The sequence below is a fragment of the Diuraphis noxia genome, unplaced genomic scaffold (assembly GCF_037042655.1).
Source record: "Diuraphis noxia isolate RWA-SAM2 unplaced genomic scaffold, SU_Dnox_SAM2 contig0004, whole genome shotgun sequence".
In the NCBI taxonomy this organism is placed as follows: Eukaryota; Metazoa; Arthropoda; class Insecta; order Hemiptera; family Aphididae; genus Diuraphis; species Diuraphis noxia.
Window position 1 is genome coordinate 36,001,817 of NW_028301714.1, and position 21,946 is coordinate 36,023,762.

The 21,946-nt window shown below is 29.8% G+C and overlaps 1 protein-coding gene across 4 annotated transcripts; it reads left to right on the forward strand.

Moving 5' to 3' along the window:
- The first annotated feature begins 1,513 nt into the window (after nucleotides 1-1,513).
- LOC107162833 (uncharacterized) lies at nucleotides 1,514-21,168 on the forward strand. 4 transcript variants are annotated; one of them, XM_015509878.2, is made up of 10 exons: nucleotides 1,514-1,672; nucleotides 15,266-15,354; nucleotides 15,413-15,574; nucleotides 15,637-15,891; nucleotides 15,960-16,537; nucleotides 16,605-16,867; nucleotides 16,929-17,166; nucleotides 17,238-17,415; nucleotides 17,482-17,646; nucleotides 17,716-21,168. In XM_015509878.2, the coding sequence occupies exons 1-10, from the start codon at nucleotides 1,666-1,668 to the stop codon at nucleotides 20,443-20,445; spliced, it is 4,665 nt and encodes a 1,554-aa protein (XP_015365364.2). In that variant the 5' UTR covers nucleotides 1,514-1,665; the 3' UTR covers nucleotides 20,446-21,168. The 4 variants fall into 4 exon arrangements, with proteins under 4 accessions (XP_015365364.2, XP_015365365.2, XP_015365366.2 ...); XM_015509879.2 differs by having other exon boundaries at nucleotides 16,938-17,166; XM_015509880.2 differs by having other exon boundaries at nucleotides 15,652-15,891.
- Nucleotides 21,169-21,946: the final 778 nt, after the last annotated feature.

Below are 21,946 nucleotides of genomic sequence, written 5' to 3' on the forward strand. Positions count from 1 at the left end.
CAGTAGTCGATTGCCGGCGGTGGTGACGCGTATTATACCCATAAAAAAAAATAGTACCTACCTACTTATAATAATATGAACTGCACTAATAGACAATATTATGAAAGTACTTTCTGCACACAAAATAAAAATAACCTGCAATACCGTAAGTTCGTTTATATTTATTATCCACTATTCTGAATTTATCTAAAAATTAAAATAAATCTACGTATACTTGGTGATTGGTATACTTATTGTATGATATCATTTAAATATGCTACACGTTATAATATTTTTACCTATGGGCTATGATATAATATTAAAAATCAAAATCAAATTCATGATGTCACGGCATTATGTCGATGGCGGTCGTCGTTGACCGTAAACAAATATTGACAATATCGATATAATATCATGATATATAAATCAACTGTAACGTTTGATCAACCAACGAGACTTCAAACCATAATATTATAACGTTTGGTTAATTTTTAATTGGCGAGTTGTAGTAGAGTAGCTAGTAATTGGTAGGTACTATTCTTAATATCTTAAGACAAGACACCACACAGACCAGTGACCACACTTATATAATAAGTTTTACAAAATTATTGTTTTTTTCGCCGTACTATTGATACAAAAAAAATAATACATTATTATTTATCATGTATCTTAGGTTGTGATATATTACGTATTTAAGCGCAGGCGGATAAAATAAGTCGTCGTAAACGATGCGCCGCGGTGGTAGAAAATTCGCTTTCGGTCGATTCGTGCCACAGGGTAAAACCACGATAGCAGCAGACCACCGGACACAATCGTCGGCGGTGTGGCACTGCTGTCTGCCGACCGATTTCGCGCTGCGGCCGTCTGTAGTTTGCCGCCGCTATTGGTTCGATTGTATTAAACATCGATAAGTTTATGTGTGCGTAGTTTGTCAGTTGTCTTGTGGTGGGCCTAAGGGAGGGAGGCATGCGATGAGGCCAGTAAAGCACAAAGTAATAATTTAATATTTATTGTAAACGATTGATAATGATTCTGATACATTGCTGCGTTTTATTATACGGCGTCCTGGAGGAACAGACGCGTCCAGCAAATGGCGCTTGTCGATAACCGGAAAATTAGAAACTATTATTTTGTTTGCTGTCTGCGATGTATGCCGTATTTATATTGTTTACAGCAGTACAAGCACCTCCTCCCCACACACACAAAAAATTCTTTCGAACGGCAGCGGCAACGACGAAATTAATATTATATTAGTTTCCGAGTTTCGAAATGTTCGCGACATATGTAACTTAAAAATGTTATTAAATCGATAATGATACGTATAGCGACATCGATAGTGACATCGATAGCGCACGCTAGTGCGCGACTCTCCGTGAATCCGGCGGCGGTGAGTGGTGTTGGCCATGGTGGCGGCAACGAACTGTTCGGCCGCAATCGGTCGTTGTCGCGACATCGTCCCCACCATCAATGGTTGATCGAGTGGTGAACACACACACTCACAGCTCGACGCACACTCGTTCGTCGTCCCGCTCAGCGCTCCCTCTCCAGTCCGCATTCGTCGGTGATCGCGTATTGTTGCGAGTAACTTCACGTCGTCCGTTCTCGTGGCAAATGGAATTTTCGCCGCGCACATTACACCAATCGACTATCGGGGACAGTCCAACGATTTGAAAGCAGCCTGTCTAAATGGATGGTAAGCATCGTCAGCGATTGTAGATCGTTTCAATGGGGATGAACCAACAGCTAAGGTCCAGTCTGTTGGCTATTTTTTGTATTTTCCAAATTTTTATATTTTTTTTCTTAATGTACGATCTTCGTCTGACCGGCCTGTGGCCGCCTCTTTCACGTGGTGTTTAATCCGCGTCACGTTAAGTCAAATGTTAATAACGCTGTTTCGCCTAAGAAAACCTGATGGGGCTATCCACCGCTCAGCGGGCAGTAGCAGACACGTTTTTTTGGGGCACGTCGGCGGCGGTCTCCGTCGGTTGGCGTGTTGCCGCCGCCGCCGCAGTTACGTCGTGTGGCGCACTTGGCCGCCGCTCGCGCCTTCGCTCGTTTTGGGGCCCACTGAGCGCGCGCCCGTTGCAAACAACAACGCCGCCGCCGATCCCCCGCCACCGCCGCCGCCGGCCCACAGCTGAGCAAGTCGAGATCTCTACGGTGGATAACGTCATAATCGTCGTCGGGTCTCTCTTTCGGTTCGGCGCGCAGTGCGTATGAGTACGACGGTTGTTCGTGTGGTCTATCGTGCTGGTTGTGTTTTCCGTGTAAGGAATTAAAATTTTTTTATTGCTCCGGACCGGGTGGGACATAATTATAAATTTTCGAAAAATAAGACGACGTATCCACCCTTTTCTCGAGAAATATGTGTGACCACTTTTTTTGCTTTCGGTATTCTTCCACTGTCGTGTATTCGCCTCCCATTCCGTTTTCGGATGAAACTGACATTTTCGTGAACATCATAAACATTGTACCTACAAAATTGTTGGTTTTTTCTTCTTTTTTTTTATATAGATACAAAATAATCTCTGTTAGTAATATTGAAGATGTGCACGTGTAACTGCGCGTACGGTGTATGTATATAATACGGTCAACCCGTACAACTTCTCTCTTTTCCGCGCGTGTTGTGACGTGTAGTTAGTTGTCCGTCGCGTACGGACGATCTCGTTTCGAAACCATTGGTCTCTGGTAGGTAGTTAGTAGATATAATAGCGTCTGCTTTGTTTGGGTTGTTTGGCCGCCAACCGTATGCCATTTCAAGTGTGTCTCCGGCCCCGTCCCGTGTTCGAGGTGTCGTGTGGTCAGTTTTGAAAATAGAAATTCTTCGATGTTTTTTCCCACGTGGAAGTAATGCGATTGGGTAGTCTGCCTTCGTGGTATCCATCATTCCGCACGAGATAATTTACACTATTTTTCATACTGTTATTGCCTCGGCCGCGGTAAATTACGATTCGGGTCGAATGTTCACATAAAATTCATTAAAAAAAATTATTAGTCTAAATGTATAATATAACATCTAGTTTTGCACATGTTTCACGATACAGTATATTATTTAATTGTTTTTGTCATTCGCAGCCCTCCTCTTCATCTACAATTATTGTCATTGCGGCGTTAGTCCGAGTATAAATGGATAATGAAACGAGATAAGTTTAATCGTTATCCGACTATACATTACATTATTTCGATTCTGTCGTGGAAACATGACACGGTATGATATTAGTCTAACGATTTCGAGAAAATTTTAATACGCATTTGAAAAATCAGACAACTGTCCATGATTTTATGACATACGTGCGATCGGAGCGTACCTACGCATTTTAATTGTTTCAACTGCCTTTTTCTAAATACGTAAAGTTAAATGTGTGAAACGTTTATTTTTGTCTTCCAAGGTGTTTTTAAAATGTAATACTTTACTACTTTTACTCGATACCCATTATTATAGAATATAGTAACATTTGTGAACTGCGCACGCAGCATTATCTTGTCTCTTGTCTTTATATTTTTCGCATAATAATTATTAATATTATTATTTAAACTTAATCCGGTGAAATTATTTTAGTGCTGTAGTATTTCACTTTACGTCCATTTACGTCAATTAATCTATTGGATTCGGTGTGATTATACTAAACAGTTTTAAATGTTGAATTCCGGAATCCGGATGACAATTGATTTGACTGTACATTTTTTTCATTGAATAAGATTAAAATTCGACTCATTCACTTTCACAACAGTAACCTTACATGATATTTGGAGTTTTTTATAAATTCATCGTAAAACAAATAACGACCACACCTACTTAACGTCGTGCGTGCTAGATCTGCTTATGTTGTGAGACATAATCGTAATTTTAATAATTAATTAATGTATGATAGATATAGACGTATAAATTAACGTGGCCAATCAACGCAAATTCTAAAATTTTTATAAGAAACATTAAAAATTATTTTATTGAATATCCATTATAAAGGTTAAAACCTTTGTTGTACTATTAATGTCGAACGACGACATTGCTTTTTTATATACTTCCAGCGTAATAATGCGATACTGCGTTACTTTATTATACATAGTTACATAGTTACCCATGTTAACATTTTAAAATCAATTCCCTAAGTTTCAATTAAATTTGGTTCCTATTACAGAAACGTCATAAATTCCGTATGGAACATAGATACACCATATTAATTATTGTGTTTGGCGTTTTTGCTAATTACTTAGATGTATTAATTTTTTTAATGAACTAAATTTAGTAATTTTAATGTAACCATTATACCTACATATTTGAATTGTTTTTATTTTTTTACTTTTTATGTAAGTGAATGGCTGGAACATAATTTTATTTTAATTATATATTTTTCGTGAAAATAATACCTACTTATAATTTATAAGATATAATATGATTACAGTTGCATGTATTTGATCAAATATTGGATTCATTTAATAAATTTTGTATTTTACAATTTTATTTATAAATAATATGTACCTAATAAGTAATAAGTAATGTGCACTGTTTATTTAAATTTCAAATGTTATATGATCATCAGATAACCAATCAATACTATATTTTGGCAGGTAGTTGTTAATTACCTATTCTAATATTTTCAACAAAGTTTAAGGTCGACTTCTAAAAATCTATCTATCAGGTTAGGTTAGGTTAGTCTTATAAGTTATCTACGTAATTTGTCATTTACCTATTAGGTACTTTATTTTATTTATTTGTTCAATTTTTACCAGTTGAAATGATTTAGGTTAGTCATATTATGATGATTTTCGTGCAATTTAATAAATGTCCTTTGCCCATTGGTGATGCATACTTTTTTCAAATGAAAAATTTACTTGTTTTGATACCTAGTAAATTATTGTGGAGATAATATTTTGAAAATAACGATTATTTCAATTTAAATTAGAACAAGGAATGTGAGTTATAATCGTTCTAAGGTGTCTGTAACTGGGAACTATTGTCATTTGAAAATTGTAATAGTAATTAATATTTTAATTTATAAAAAACTTTATTTTATCTATAATAAATCATTATTAAAGAATATTAATCATACTCATAGTTAATTAAGTTTTAATTGCTCAGAAACTATTTGTTCAAAATGAAATAAGATAGGTACGTCAACATTCTCGAAAAAACATCTAAATAACAATATTTGCATTGGGTACATATACAATTTTATTTGAAAGTTTGCGAACTCCAATTAGTATTTGAGAATTATAAAAATGCCGTTACATTATTAATAAATCTGAAATATTTAAATTAAATTATTATAACCTCGATTTTATCTTTTATTTATTTAGGTTTCCCCGATTCCAGATGATATCCATATTCAATGTAAAATAAACAATAATAATATACAATTTATACTAGTGCCTAAAATATGAGCTAAAATAGGAATATACCATATATTTATATGTAATTGTAATACTGGTATTTATATATCTATTCGTATCTATCAATTATATTATATTTTTTTATTTATTTGATTTATTTAACTATTATGGCCAATGTTTCCCTACTTAATACTCTATTCTAGATGTAAGAGAACCTCGGCGGCGACCAGTTTTTGTCGGGCGGTGGTCAGACAACACCCGTGTGTCAACCCCACCGAGTCAACTATGTTATGTTATATTGTATTCCTGCTATGTAGTAAAGCCACGCTTCTGCGCACAAGTCGGCCGCCGAGGTATTCTTATAGAAGTATACCTAGACTATATAGTATATAGTAATGAATTGAGTATTTATGTTTTGTAATGGTAGCTATAAAACCAATATCCATTTTACAAAAAACGGTAATTACCGTGTATATTGAACGTTATTGAAGCTATATTGTTAAATACACCAAAACCTTAACTAACCTAACTAACTACCTAATTTTTATTTTTTAATAGAATTGAAAAAATTCACAAAACGTAAGTGATCAAAAAATTAAATTTAAATTTTCATTAGGTAATGTATAAATAAATTTAAATAATTATCAACTTAAAATTTACTTTCATTTTTGAAATATTACAATCGGTTGTATTTGTTACTAGTTAACTGTTGAATCTGGAATTCTTTAAAATAATGAAAATGAGCACAGAAAGTATTAAATTGATAGGTAAATCAAATTATATAATAATTTGGACAATAGTAATAATCAACTCAAATATTTATAAGTGGAATAAAAATAAGGTTTTGTTACACATCCAAAAAATATTTGCATATTATAAAAAATAGTTTTCTTATGCAGTTCAAATTTGCATGTATAAACTTTAGAATAATGTTTGCTGTAATAATTGAATAAATTCGCTACTACGTAATAATAATGAATATCATAGGCGGAATGTAGGTGGTGAGTCACAAGAGGGTAGTCCCCCCTCCCATTAAAAATATCGATAGGGTAAAGTTATCATTCAGTGGGTCAGTGAATTGTGATACATTTTTGTCCCTCCTTCCACCAATAATTAGAGCTATTCCGCATATGATGTAGGTATGTAACTATATTTACAATAATGCGTATATATATACATATTTCGACTAACATTAAGACTTTATACTTTACCTTACCTATTATGTGCCTATATTATTGTAACATACTAAAATTAGCATTAAATAGAACTAGAATAATTCTACAATAATATTGTACGAAGGATATTATAGTTTTCCTAGGAATTCTAATGAATGCCTATATTCAACATCGCCGGTGATATTTTTAGCATATAATATCATATACTTATTATCTAATAGGTACTCGTCGTAAAAAAATCATATAAAAGTAAATATTAGGTAAATATCTTACTCCCTCAAATGTTTCTCTCAATTTTTAAATTGTATTTAATATCTGCAATGACTACGCAAAGGTGGGTTTCGATACAAAAATGAGAAATATTAAAGAGACTCCTAAAAGAGATTTTTTGGTAAGTTTAGAAATACGTATTTAAGATACAAATGTATTTCTGAAGCAAAGGCACAAAATAAAAAAAATTATTGTCATAGTTGCACAGTACTGTAGAAAATTCTTTTTCGTTGTAGTGGTCATTGCTACACGCATATCATGAAAACCAGGTTCATAAAGGTACTTTAATTTTTATTGAAATCCACAAACATGATATTATTAGTATTTATTAATTATATATAAGTATGTACTTATAATGATCGGACTAGATATGACTACTATAATATATTGTGTTAAAATAATAGTTAATATTTCAATTTTTTCTGGGCTCTATGAAGTTCTGCAGTATAATTATTGCCACAAATTTACGTATATCCTAGGGATAACGTGTGATATACAAATCCTGCCATTTCTGCAGACCCATGAGAATTTTTTGTGGATAGGATTTTACTGTACCTTGCACCTATCATATTTTATAAATATTTGTATTAGTATACCCATATAATTAAATTATTAATCAATAAGTTATTAATCTATGAATGTATTATGATTAAAACAAATTATTATATTCATTATCCACCGTCTAAGTTTAATAATAGTTCTGTGTGTTTATAACACGATGATTCTAATAAAGATTGTAGTTTGTAGTCATCTAACCAGTCTAGGTAATATAGGTATACAAATTTTCAATAAACCGATCATTATTCTCAATAGATATGATTACAAAAATAATAATAATATTTATTCACTTTTTATCATATCGAACAGCCGTGTTATACACCACATTGTTATGAGTTATAACTTTATAAGCACAATGCAATCGGTAGCCGTTTGATGGTAAAAAGAGGGAGGTGGTTGCTTTCGCATGCACACGCACACGCACATTTTGCTACGCTCAGCAGTCGGCACTCGTTAATCATCACAGCGGCTCCTGACGGCAGACGGCAGACGCCAGACATTAGTGATCGTACGGATATATGAACGTGTACACGTATTTTTAGTGCAGTGACTTGGTTTACGTACCGGTATCTGGTGTACTCAAAAATCAAAAAAAAAAGATTATAATTCTTACCATGAATTTTTTATTCTAACTTTGCTGTTCTAAGTTTTAATTATTTTTTTAGCCAAAGATACTATTATGCGTTGTTAATTAATTATATTGAATATTGAACAATAAACTTGGAAGAAAAATATTTCCTAAATTTGAATCATTGTACAAACAACAAAATTGTTCTTGTCTAGAAATTCTACTTCAAACTTTTGGAGCATTATTACATTAATGTAACTGTAAAAGTTATTCATTTATTAATTAAATGTAATTATAAACTAGGTAGGTAGGTAGCTATAAGTAGTTTAAATATGTACATCATAATATAGAATTTTTTAATTTCATTAAAAGTAGGTATTTTTATTTTATTTAAGTGTTATGTTTTTTAAGACTTCATACTACACTATCCCAAAACGTATAGGTACCTAACCAATGATTTGTTGTATGTGTCTGTATAGGTACCTATTTGATATATAGTTGAATTAACGCTTCGATCTTAAATGTTGATGGTGGTTTATGATTGCAAATTGTACATTTGATAGACAAAAATGTAAATTTTTTTAAATAAACAAAAAACAATAATTGAGGAAAACTAGGAAACCGGTTTTCGACAAAAACTATTTATGTTACTTGTCTTAAATCTTAAAAGTGAATAAAACCATAGATATTTGAGGTTGAGGTTTCTATTAGCAATTTCTTATATGTAATTTCTGTATAATATGACAACAATTTTGAAAAATTTAGATGATTTTTGAACTAACATATAATATGTTTTTGACATTTTTTCTATAAATGCGTCACTAAAAAATGTTTCACTTAGTAAAAAACCTTGAAAATTTAGCACAAGGTTCCTCAAAATATGTTCGTATACCAATTAAAAAATACATAGTCCCAATATGTTTTTAGAAGTGTTTTATGTTAATATTTTGACGTAATCCGTCAAAATCACGAATAAGTGCAAATCATTAATGTTTAGTTAAGAATTCCTAAAATCTTAAATATTCATGTACAAATTTGAAAATTGAAAACAAGATTTCTTATAAAATTTTATGAGCTTCTGAATTTTAAAATTGGTGAAATAGAATATTCATACGAAAATAACGATATCTCATCAAAAAAATTTCTTATTTTGTTGTATCACTTGTATCTAATAAAAAAATAAAACTGTTAATACATAACAGTTTATATTTTTACCGAACGTTTATATATATATATATATATATATATATATTAATATATTATAGTAATCCTAAATCCATCTACATATTATATTATAGTTATTTTAAAAATATTTTGACTTTTTAAGGTATTTATAGACATTTTACATTTTGATATTTTAATTTATTTTTTATAAATATCGATAAAATTGTTCATTGTTCAAGATTTTAAAAATGTAATATTATAAATTCTTATTATAGGGATCGAAATTTAAAAATATTAAATTTGAGACATTTGTATACGATTTTTTTTATAATAAGCATCTTAAGTTCGGTTTTGTTCAAATCACGAATATGTACAAATAATTTTATATTCAAAATACATAAAATGGTTTATTTTTATTATATCTAAGGGTAGACAATTTGATTAAGAGTGCCTCATAGATGTTCATATTGGAATATAGGTATGAAATTGATTTTTTTCAATCATTTGAATTTCAAATGTTGAACAAAATTAAATAATATTTAAATAATTTTTGTTATTTTTGTGAATATTTACAATTTTGACATATAACAATACTTTAATATCGTATGTACACAATAATATTTTAAAAACATTTCAATTAATTTTAAGCTATTGCCTATTTATAGATTTTACTACTAATATTTAAAAAAAATACCTTAATATTTAATAGCATTATATTTTTATGATATTAATTGTTTTTCTTTTGCAATGATTTATCATTGAATTCAAAATTTAACACATCTATTACGGAGTACAGTTACATTCGTTTCTTACTGTACAGAAGATAGGTTATGTATTATTTTTTGTATTTAAAACCACTAATACTTTTCAAAACTGTTTGTAATTCAAAGATGAATTGCAACAGAGATTTGAATTTTTCTCTAAATATCTATAATAGCATTTTATAAACAGCAATAAATTATAATGTGCACCTTTCTTGTTTTGATAAAATATAGGTACTATTATTATTATATCTGTAGCTTATAGATTCATAAAGTGCTCTACCGAATTGACAAAAGCTTCATAGATTGTCCTTAGAGATATTAAGAAAGTTTGGTGTAGTTTAAATCACATTTAAAAATATATTAAATTCCCATCAGTTAAATTAAAGCACGGAAAGCGAGGTACACCGATGCCGATTAATTACCTATGAAATTAAGTATTTAGTACACTAAACGATAAACTACTACACCGATATAACTTTGTATTGAATATACCTATATATTTAATTTTTTCTGGGTGATAAAGTCCTGTATACAGTAAGTAGATATATGAAATATCTTTATAATTTTAGGCTGACAGTCCATGGTCTCTTTGCTGCTGAATCGTTTTTTATATGCAATGATTTGTCATTAAATTTAGATTTAACTCATCCATTGAAGAGATAGGTACACTCGATAGTAGACACCTACTATACAACAGTGTGACTTCTACGGTTTTTCATATTTTTTGTAAATTTTTTGCCCATAAAATATTTTTATAGTTCACATTTTACTCGCAAGTCGCAATGTTGATTTATTTTTGTGTGTATATAAATAAACATGATTTATATAGTTGTTAAAATAAGTCTGTCTATGTGTGTTATTTGAACATATTTTAAGGGGTGTACCTATAGAGGTGACATGCCTTTCACGTAAAACAGACTTATAATAAAAAAGAAATGGATTTAACTTTTGTTGTTCTAAAATGTTATTTAATGTCTTAGGTTTTTTTACGTATAGATGCCTATTTTAATTGTTTTTGACTTTAATATTTTTTGGTCTTTTAAATGGATCTAATTATGTTTTGATGAATTTTAAAATTTTAAATATTTTGCGTTGATGGGTAGGTAATGAAATATATATCAACCTTCATCAACCCATCAACCTTATAATTCGAAATTGTTTTAAATTTTGCATCAAAAGCTTTGAAAATTAAGATCGTTTTAATTAAAGTGATTAAAAACGTAAAAGGCAAAACGAAACGTGGTAAAGCTGTTTTTCTAAATAATACTATACAATAATTATAATATAATACTGTATATTATATTAAGTTATAACTTGATGTTTTATATCTCAATATCTCATGTATTATTTCACTATCGAAATTATGAATTAGAGTTTAATTCTTAGTTGTTTTTTTAACTTTTAACGATAATAATATGATTATGATTATATATGATTATTATTATTATTTTTTTTTTTGATTAATTACTTAACAGTTATAGGTAACGGTTAATATAAATATATTGTTTGCATATATTGCGTAATATTAAATTTATTGTATTATGTCGTAAATTAAATTTTGTGTTTAGCGTTTAAAATCAATTAAAAAAAAAAAAATTGACAAATCGTTAATATATATATATTTTCAGATATAAGTAATGTTCATGACGTGAAACTTATAGTTTTTTTATTATTATTATTTTAGACAATACAATGTAAATGTTTAAACATAAAATTCCCAGTATTTAACAAAGTAATTGGTAAAAACAACCGAAAAACTGGAATTTTTACGATTTTATTTTTTTGGTGTAACTCAAAAATGAATAATCATATATAATATATTCTTGTAATTTTCATCAAAAACGTATGTTATTTTCTATATTTGGTATATTTCTAAAAACATTTTGACTTCATTTTGAATCATTTATTTAAACGTTTTTGATTTATTATTTTTCTATGAATGTTTTTAATAAGATTTTGCTTGAAAATGTATTACATAGTTCTTACTTTTTCATGATATTCTTAAAGTATTATAAAATATAGGTAACATTTTTTTATGAGCATGTGAAATTCAACTTTTAATAAAATTCGTTGAAGCTTGAATATTTAACACAAAGTTGAAATCAAAAAATCAAAAAAATGTGTTAGTGTTTTTTTTTTTAGGTATTTGAAGTTAAAATTTGAACGAAATTAAATAATTAAATATAGATAAAACAATTTTTGTCATTTTGTTGTAATTAAAAATATCATTCTCGTGGGAACTTAATATGGGACTCTTAACATGTAATATTATTTTATAACTGTACAAAATAACATTTTCAAATGATATTTTTTCATATTTCAGAACATATTAAGTCAACCTACTTTCGTGTTACTACTTACTGTTAGTACAATAAATTACTTTTATAGATAGCAATTTATCATAAAATATAATTAGTAAATAATAAACTGACAAATCGTCTTCACTCAGAATCGTTTTTCGTATATAAATATTTATTATTGAGTTCAAATTTAACATAGTGATTTACTGCATGGCGGAGTTACACTATTGATCACCTACTAACTATACTGCAAAATTGATTTACATTTTTTCCCATAAACTAAAACATTTTCCAATCTATCATAATTTAATAGTGCCATAGACGTAGTTTGATATAATTATTTGTGGGGGCTATATAGGACTAGAAAAATGTATTCCAAAAACTTCATGTTTAACTTAAATCAAAGAGAAAGAGGACATTTTCAAGAATAAAAAATGTATATTTGTCTTCTTCCTAACTTGACATTTTATTTTACAAACAAATACATAAAAGATAAAAGAATTAAAATTGTTGATCTATAAATAAACATAATATAGCCAATATTTTATGACTAAATGAATTTTAGAAAAATTACAAAAAAAAAAAATTAAAACTATAATTGTATATTTATAAATAAAATCATAAAATGTTTTAAATGAAATTAAACAACGTAACAAAAGTTTCTGTGGGACTGTTGCGTATTAGGCCCATAAATGATATTTTACACAATTGCCCGAAATATATATATTCTATATAGATTAGCATAACTAATTCTTATGTTTAAAAATTATCACATTTGTTTATTTTAGTAATAGATCCCTAATTGTTATCAAATATCGCTCTACATTAGGACTAAATAATTAGGTTTAATGAATATAAGACAAGACCTTCATCGAGCCGTCAGTATAAAATATAGTGTTATTGATATCCCTTCTCTTGTATTCTTATATTCAAGGCCTCGTCTATGATCATGTATATTATGTACTTAGGTAATTTTATTCCGTATCATATTTGAATTTCGTTTTTTCCAATTTAAATATTGAATTTTTGTTTTAATTATGTTATTAAAATTTACCTATATTTTCTTCATTATGTAATTTTTGATTTTATATATATATACATATAGTGGTACCATTTTATAATGTATATACGTATACCTATGTAAACTTTATTGTTAATTTTACCACAGAATAACTATTAATTATTCTGTGGTTTTACCATAGAAGATTATCTACGTACCATTTTAATTTTTCGCTAAAGTTTTGAATATTTGATGTTGGCTGTATATTATTGTAGATTAATGAAATAATGACAATAGCATTACATATTTTATAACTATATAATTTTATTAGGCACATAAGTTAATATTATCATTCCATTAAAAAAATATATTTGTGTCTTTTTGCACCCTTAAGATTATATATAAATATATAATATAATATACGTCATGATATTTTACGATTCGTCTGTTATAGTTACCCAAATTATTATTCAAATAATTGAATTAGATTTATTATTGTAATTCGTAATTTATAAATAGTTACTATTTACCTAGAACCTGTTATGTTTTAATATAGATAACTACTTAATTATATTATTTAACATTGAATTTCATTTTAATAATACATACAAACAAAGACAATAATATAGTATCTATCTATAATGAACTTGTTAATTTATAAAACATATCTACCTAATAGGAATTGTTAATGTAACAAAAATGTGTAACATACAATTACTTATTTTAATCGCTTGGCTTTTAATCTAACGTCAAACCCTATTTGTTATGTTCAAAAAAACTTTCATTCGTTATAATATTTTTAATGTTTTAATAATTTAAATATTTAATTTCATTGTAATCTAATGATTTATTTTATTCGTTATTGTTTATGAAGTTCAAAATATGTGTCTGTAGGTATTATTGTTACATGTCACGTTTATGATATTTAACATCAGTTATTAGTACCTACTTATTATCTAGGTACTTTATATGCCGCTTTTCGGCAACCAATGTTATGAGCAGCTGGTAATTATTATGTTTTATAATAACAGTTTCTCTTTATTATGTATCCACTATAATATAGTGTTGTATACAAATATACAGAGTGTGTCTTCTATAAAATCATCAAACTTTTTAAATTCTTTTTTATTATCACCTATATGAAATATTAATAGGCATCACGCAGTAATTTGAGCTTTGCATTTTTTTCTACAAATTTTTGTTCGATACAAATATAGTATGATATATCCAGTTAATTTATTCATTATAAATAAATATGTTTTAGAAAAATAATATTTTTGTTATTAGTTGAATTGTTCGCCTATAACTGTGTACCTAACTACTAATATCATTTTAATTTAATTGTTAGGTAGGTACCTGCCTATATCTAAAATCCATACTTTTTTCAATTACTACATTCATTGGTCTTGCAACTCCGGCGTTCGAATAGTTAGCCTTCAACCTTGGATTAAATTAGTTTAGGAAACACTTTATTATTATGTACTATTTAAAATATAATATTTAAATGTCATTTTGATATTAGCTATAGATTCTTAACGGAACAATGAATGTATTTTACTACGTACCTATTTAAATTCAATCAAAATATAATTAAAGTTTTTAATTTAATAATGTTCTATAATAATCTTATTTTTATGTATGATATATTGTTAATTTTTAAAGTTGTAGTTTGTGTTTATTGCTGGCTACGTTTATACGTCGCCGTTTAATTGGTAGGTAAATTATTAATCTACTTTTTTTAATGACCTTATTATACAATAGGCATGGAAGTCGGTATTTGAGGAAATTCCAAATGACAAATTATTTGTAACTCATGACCTCATTTATTGAATTTATTTTTCTATGGCAAGTATTAAAAATAGCCAAATTAATCCAACATTTGATGACTAATTACCTAGTTAATATTCATTCTGTACATATGTTTTGAGTTTTGAATTTTCTAATATCTCGTTTTTATACATAAATATTTTTTACCCAGTATTTTTTTGATTGTATTACACTAGCTGTTATTCGCGACCACTTGTAACAAAATGATACAATGACTGACAACATAATTATTGTATTTTTTTTCCCCCATAGATCATTGTTATAAATACATAAAATTTCACAAAAAATACAACATTCATCAACCTTATAAACTTTTTATTTTATTTTAGATATTCATTCATGGTGGGAAGTTCCGAGTATTGCTCACTTCTGTTCTTTGTTCCGCGTGTCCTTTGATCTTCTTGACTTCGACATTGAAGTAAGTAAAATGAATTCAGTTTTTAGTTCAACATTTTAATTGACAATCAATTTTACAGGATTTAGAAGCAGCTTTATTGACAGATGGAACTGAGGACAATGGCAACTCACTGCTACAGGAGCTCATTGCTAGATTGTTATCTGGCTGCTTTGGCAATAATAGTATATCTACTTTCAACTATCAAATGTTTTTACGTAGATTGTTCAGGGAAAAATGCAAGGTTAGTGTATTAATGTAAAAATTTAAATAAAATTGTAATTAACATTATTAATATTTAATTAGGAGTACAATTTCCAGAACCCCTTCAATTCAGATATTGACTTCCAGTTTTTACCACTTCGAACAAAAGTGGAAATACTCCACGCATTGTGTGATTTCAGATTGGACGCTGATGATGTCATGGAATCACTTAAGAACCTTGATTCAGATAGTTTAAGAGTGCATCCTCTAGGATATGATGAGAATAAATCAGCTTATTGGTACTTTTATGGCACCCGTTTGTACAGAGAAGATTATGAAAAAGTAGTTCCCAAAAAAGTAAGAAGTTATAATTTTTAATTGTTATCACTAATTATTTTAAAACTTAACACAACTTTTTTTTATAGAAAAAGAAAAAACGAGGACGTAAAAAGAAATGTGAACCTCCTGTCTGTTCGGATACAGAAGATGAATTAGATTTAGGTTCTGGAAAATGGCAGGTGGTTTGCTTTTCAGAAAGTGACTGGGAAAGATTGGCTCTAAAAACAGAGGATTCAGAAAATAGAGACGTTCAAGCTCTTCACCAAGTTATCACTGAAGACTTTTTACCCGAAATTCCTCGTTTATTTGAAGAAAAAGAAAGACTGCAAAGGAAACGGATGTTAGAAATGCAGCCACGCAGACAATCTACTAGATTAGAAAAACTTAAACAGCAAAAAGAAGAAAGAAAAAAGTATGAAGATTTATGTCGTGAGCATGAAGAAAAAGTTAAAAAAAAAGAAAACCGAAAAAAACATCAAGAGAAAAAATCTAAAGTGAAAGAAGAAAGACTATCAGATAGTGAAGCTGAAAGTCATGGATATTCTTCGAGTAGTTCCAAAGTGGCGGGCCGTCAAACAAATAATTCATTAGCTTCTGCTACTGGTCAAATTGTTATTGAAGGCTTACAAGAAAAACCTGTGTCTAAAGCTACATCTAAAGCTGGGTGAGTTTAATTAAATTAATATTCAAAATTTGAAGTTTTTTTTTTATTATTTAAGATGTCTTCTTAGGTTTAAATCCACTACTGAGGATTTGCAAATAGGTATGTACAAAATATTGAACAAATTAAAAGACCATGAAGATGCATGGCCATTTCTTGAACCAGTTGATGAAGAAATTGCTCCAAGTTACTACAGGGTAGTGAAAACTCCAATGGATCTTCAACAAATGGAGGACAAGCTTAATGATGGGTTGTATGAAACATTGAGTCAGTTCAAACATGATTTTCAACTAATTATTGCAAATTGTAAACAGTATAATGGATCTACAAATGGTAAAATATTAAAACAATTATCCAATTATTTTTAGATTTTATGTTGGTGTTTACATTTTAGAATATACAGTTATGTGTGGAAATTTACAACGAGTTTTCAACATGGGTGTTCACAAATATTTAGACTGGGAAATGTCTGAAGGATCTGATGATGAAATGGCATATCTTAAGAGGTATGAAAATGGAACCATGAGGTCCAGGAAAGGTAGAAATAGACAGAGAAGTACTAGTAGTAAAGAATCTTGTAATAATACTGATAAAGAAAATGAAGAAAAATTACGAGAGTGTTTAGACTCTAGGTAAATATGTCATATAAAAAATCTTTAAATAACTCATATTTTCAACTTATATATTGTTGTTTATACTATAGTAAATTTGATATTGGGATCAATCAAACTGATGACGATTCTTGCAGTTTGGATTCAAAATTAGAATCAAAAAAGAAGGCAACAAAAGAATTACCTAAGATAAAGAAAAGCGTGATCATAAAAAATACTAGTGCAATAGAAGTACAAGCACTTGAAGAAGTTACTGAGCAGACATTGAGGGTAAATTGAAACAGTTTGTCGGCAAATACTTACATTATTTTCTTAAATGTTTAAATATGTTTATAGGATATAAATAAATGGTTAGATGATACACCAAGCTTTTCATCAGCAAGTAATTCACCTATGGCTACTTTAGCTGGTTCAGTGCTAGATGATGTTGAAGTCACATCTCGTTTGGATGCAGAGTACCGTCAAGCTCACAAGCTTGATAAACCACGTTTGCCTTTCAAAGTATATTTTTTGCATTAATAAATTATATGATCGCAAAAATATTAATTAATTAATTGGTTTTTATCTTAGGAAAAGAAGCGACCAGCAAAAGAATCTATTGTATTGCCTTTAAAACGAAAGCGTGAAGTACAAAGAACAATCGATCGCCTACAGCCGGGTAAAAGTAAAGGCAATCTAATATCAAACAAATCAGACGATAGTCAAACTACCGCCAAACAAAAATTGATCAAAACTGATTTAGAAACAGCGCCGACTCTTAGTTTAGGCACAGTATTAAACACCGACCTCATGGGATTTTCTTCAAAGAGAACAAGTGAAGACAAGGATCTTGAGAAGTCCGACGTAGAACCTGAAAAAAGCCCTGTTAATAATTTGAATGTCATAAAAAAAGAAGAGGTTAAAACAGAATTACCAGAAGAAAAGCCTGAAAAAGCTACACCAAACCTCAGTGCATGGTTTAAAGCATTTGGAGCTCCTAAGACACAACCAACCCCAAAGCGCAAGCAAGAAACTGTAGAAACATCCCCAACATACACGGCGTATGCTATGAACGATATGGTACCTTATGATTATACTTTAAAAGATGCAGATAAAAAAGAAAGTTTATCTACAATGGATGCTAAGAAGTCTACCATACCTGTGCCGTTAGTTTCACCAGACAAGTCAGCTCCTAAACGACAAAGAAAACTAAGTACAGGAAGTAGTGTTTCTGAGCAGTCTTCCCAAAATGATTCATGGAATTCTCCTCGGCCTAGTTTAGATGAACCTTACTTATCACCCCAGTCTGGAAATTCTCCTCAACAGTCAAAACCTTATCAAAATGTTTTAAACATTCCTCATGCTCCCATTAAAGTTGGTTTCTATCAAGACGCTTTTGCGAGGCCAAATTCAGATAAGAGTAATAGCTGTAGTCCAAGAAATCCTTCTAGCGTAATGACTGCAAGTCCACATGGACAAAGTCCACATCAGACTTTTACTAGTCCTTGTGACTTGCCTAGTGATAGTCCTAGTAATTTTGTGGGAAGCCCTCACGATGCTAGTTGTAGTCCACATAACAATGTTGTCAATAGTCCTAAAGAGAGTCCGCATCATTTAATATTGAGTCCACAAGATTCAAGTAATAGCCCTTATTATAGTCCTCATAATGTAGTCAATAGTCCAAAAGAGCATGTTTCCAGTTTAGCAGATGATTATCAACAAAATCAAAATGTATATTCCCAGTACATTGGTTCACAACAAAGTTCACCTCAAAATACTACCTATACTGAATTATATCCTCAACAACAACCAGCAGCAGCAGCAGCTACAGTGCCTTCTAAGTCTCAAAATATATTCCCAGTAAAGAAACGTGTGTACAATGAATGTGAAAGACCTCAAGAGATGGCGTTCACTCCAACTGATGCTAGCAAGGAACAAGAAAGAGTATTTGTACCTACTCCAGGTCAGATGCCTAATTCTAATTTCAATTCTGAACTAAACTATCAGATGGGCTATCCACGCAATGATCAAACACCTTACCAGCAAAATATAGAGCATCAACACCCACCAGTACCTGTAACCTATCAAAATAGTCTTAACTATTTACAAATGGCTCGTGATCGTTGTGAAAGTGAACAAAAAAATGTTCCAAATTCATTGTTCAATTACACTGCTTCTAGTCAGACTTTTGTATCAGCACCAATGCCACATTACACTTCAACTCCTTTGAACTATTCAAATCCTCCTAAAGATGCTGTAGGTTATACAACAGCTCCATTAAATTATGCAAGTCGAACGACGTCTGGACAATTTATACCTCCTAATTTTAAGCAACCTACTTCTCAACCAAGACTTAATTATAACAACCCTTATGAACAATACCCAGATCAAATCAATTTAAGGCCCTACAATTATCCCGTGCTGTCTAGCAAGTCATATCCACACCCAATACAAGATATGATACCAGGTAAGTCACAAAATATTGATTTTACGACTGGTCGTCCATTGCCAAATATTATACCAGAAAACATGGGTTATCGTTACAATCAATCAACATATCCTGGACCATCTGTAGCAGAAATTATGAAAAATAAAATGGAAATGAATCAACCTACTTATTCGAGTCCAAGTATGGCTGAGATGATTAAAGCAAATCAACCGACATATGTAAATACTGCTATGGCAGACATGATGAAAGCTAATCAACCAGCTTATCCTCCAAATTCATCTGTGGCTGAAATGACAAAGTCAAAATTAGAAATAAACAGATCTTTGATGATGGAACAGTTACCTCCCAAGGCAACCAAGAAAACAAGTAAAAAGAAGAAAGCTGCTGCTGCTGCTGCACAACAAAAGCAACAATTGCCACCACCACAATCTACAATGGCGGCAACAACAGCTCAAACAGTAGTGGAACCCCCTCGTACAGTTGAACCACCACGTGCTGACCCACCCTACCCTCATCATTATCCACCCCTTGTAAAGCCACCCATGTCAAGTGGACCATTCAACTTTAACCCAGCCATCAAGGATGGCTATCAGGATTATCTAAATGAAATACGGTCTAGTGGTTATTTCGCAGACCAAGCTGCAGCAGCAGCACAATCAGAAGAAAGAAATCCTGCATTTGCATTTGCTAGGCCTCCGTCAGGCTATGCTCCTCCAACATTAGAAGCATACAACCCACCTAACCCTTCAGACATTTATTCACAGTTCTTACAGAGACATCCGATGATGTTGCACCAAGGACTATCAGGCTTTCCACCACCAGGGTATTTAAATGTGCACGATCCAATGAATAGGCATCCTCCTTGGATGTAATCCAATCAGTTATCTATGCTACTTAGATGTGATCCATCAGTATCAAAATAGTGTATTTGGTTCATAACTTCTATTTTTTTCTTTTTTTAATCAGTTTAATTTATCTTGTTATCATAGGAAGAAGAGAAAAAGAGTTGTTATTTATTGAGGTTCGAAAAAACTAAAAAGATAAACTTCAGCTGCGCTACCGATGCGTCAAGAAAAATGAATGAATTTTCTCTTAAAAGGAGTAAAAATGGTTAAAATAAAATATGATAAGTTCTACTGTATACCTACATTGGTAAAAACAATGTTATTGATTAGTGATTTCTGTCTGAGTAAAGGGTTAAAATAGGTAAACATCATTAGCTTTGGAAAATTATTTTCTTGACTGAACACTTGTGCGCCTTGTAAAATAGTAGGAGAACACCACAAAAATAAGTGTTTTTTCCAGGATAAATAAAAGATATTTCTGCTTAGAAATTTATGACAATTTTAGATTTGTGATTTCAGTAATGATTTAGAGTATATTTTAATGAATTGTCTTGGTGTCCTAGGTCTGCCCTTATACTACTAACAATTGGTTTTATTATTATTATATAGATTTATAAATTTATAATTTTTTTTTTTTTTAGTGTTTATGGTATTCTGTTTGTTTTACCTTAAAAACTTTCAGGCCATTTATTGCAAGCAATATATTTTGTTAATCTGTCTATGATATTTCAATATACTTTTAACTCTACATATGCCCTGAGAGGTTTACATTTATTTTTTTTTTACTTGACCAGTGAACACTTGAACGGTTTCATGCAACACCAAACAAGACAATTATTTATTATCGTTTTGGATATTTCCTTGTTCAAGTACATGAACTCATTTTGCATACAAATCGACTAGTGAGTTATTTTTCTAATCATTGTTGTACGTCAATTATGAATTTAGAGCTAATATATAATGATTTTATATGTATGCTCAGAATAGCTTGTTCTCAATAACATACAATCATATATTATGTTGTCTAGAATAAAATTTAAACTGACAGATAGTAATAGTTTATTATATTGTAAAAAAATAATTTGTATTATTATTTATTATATTATTTATTTTATTATTATTACTACTACTATTATTATTATTTACCTAAATATTTCTTATTATAAAATGCTGTGACAAGAAATTGTTCTCGCATTGATCTCATCTGTCATTTTAATATCATACAACTTAAAATCTAAAAATATAGAAAAAAAAATACAAATTAAATTGTAAATGCAAGCTAATTAGAAAAAAAATTGTAAAACTATTATTTATTTTTTAATTGTTAGATATTTTTTTTTTCATGTTATTTGTTAAGAAACAAAACGACGAATTGTTTATCATATTTACATGTATCTTATGTTGCCTTACAATTATGTGTGTATAATGTATATGTATCATATGCACATATCTATTTGTACAATGGGCGATGTTTAAATATTATATAAGCGGATATTGTATATTTTTGTATATAATGTTGTCTATATAA

Excerpts from the sequence above, each read along its gene's own strand:
- LOC107162833 (XM_015509878.2), top strand. Across the intron at positions 16,868-16,928 it reads GTATAATGGATCTACAAATG|AATATACAGTTATGTGTGGA; the intron begins GTAAAATATTAA and ends TTTACATTTTAG. Across the intron at positions 17,647-17,715 it reads AACCACGTTTGCCTTTCAAA|GAAAAGAAGCGACCAGCAAA; the intron begins GTATATTTTTTG and ends TTTTTATCTTAG.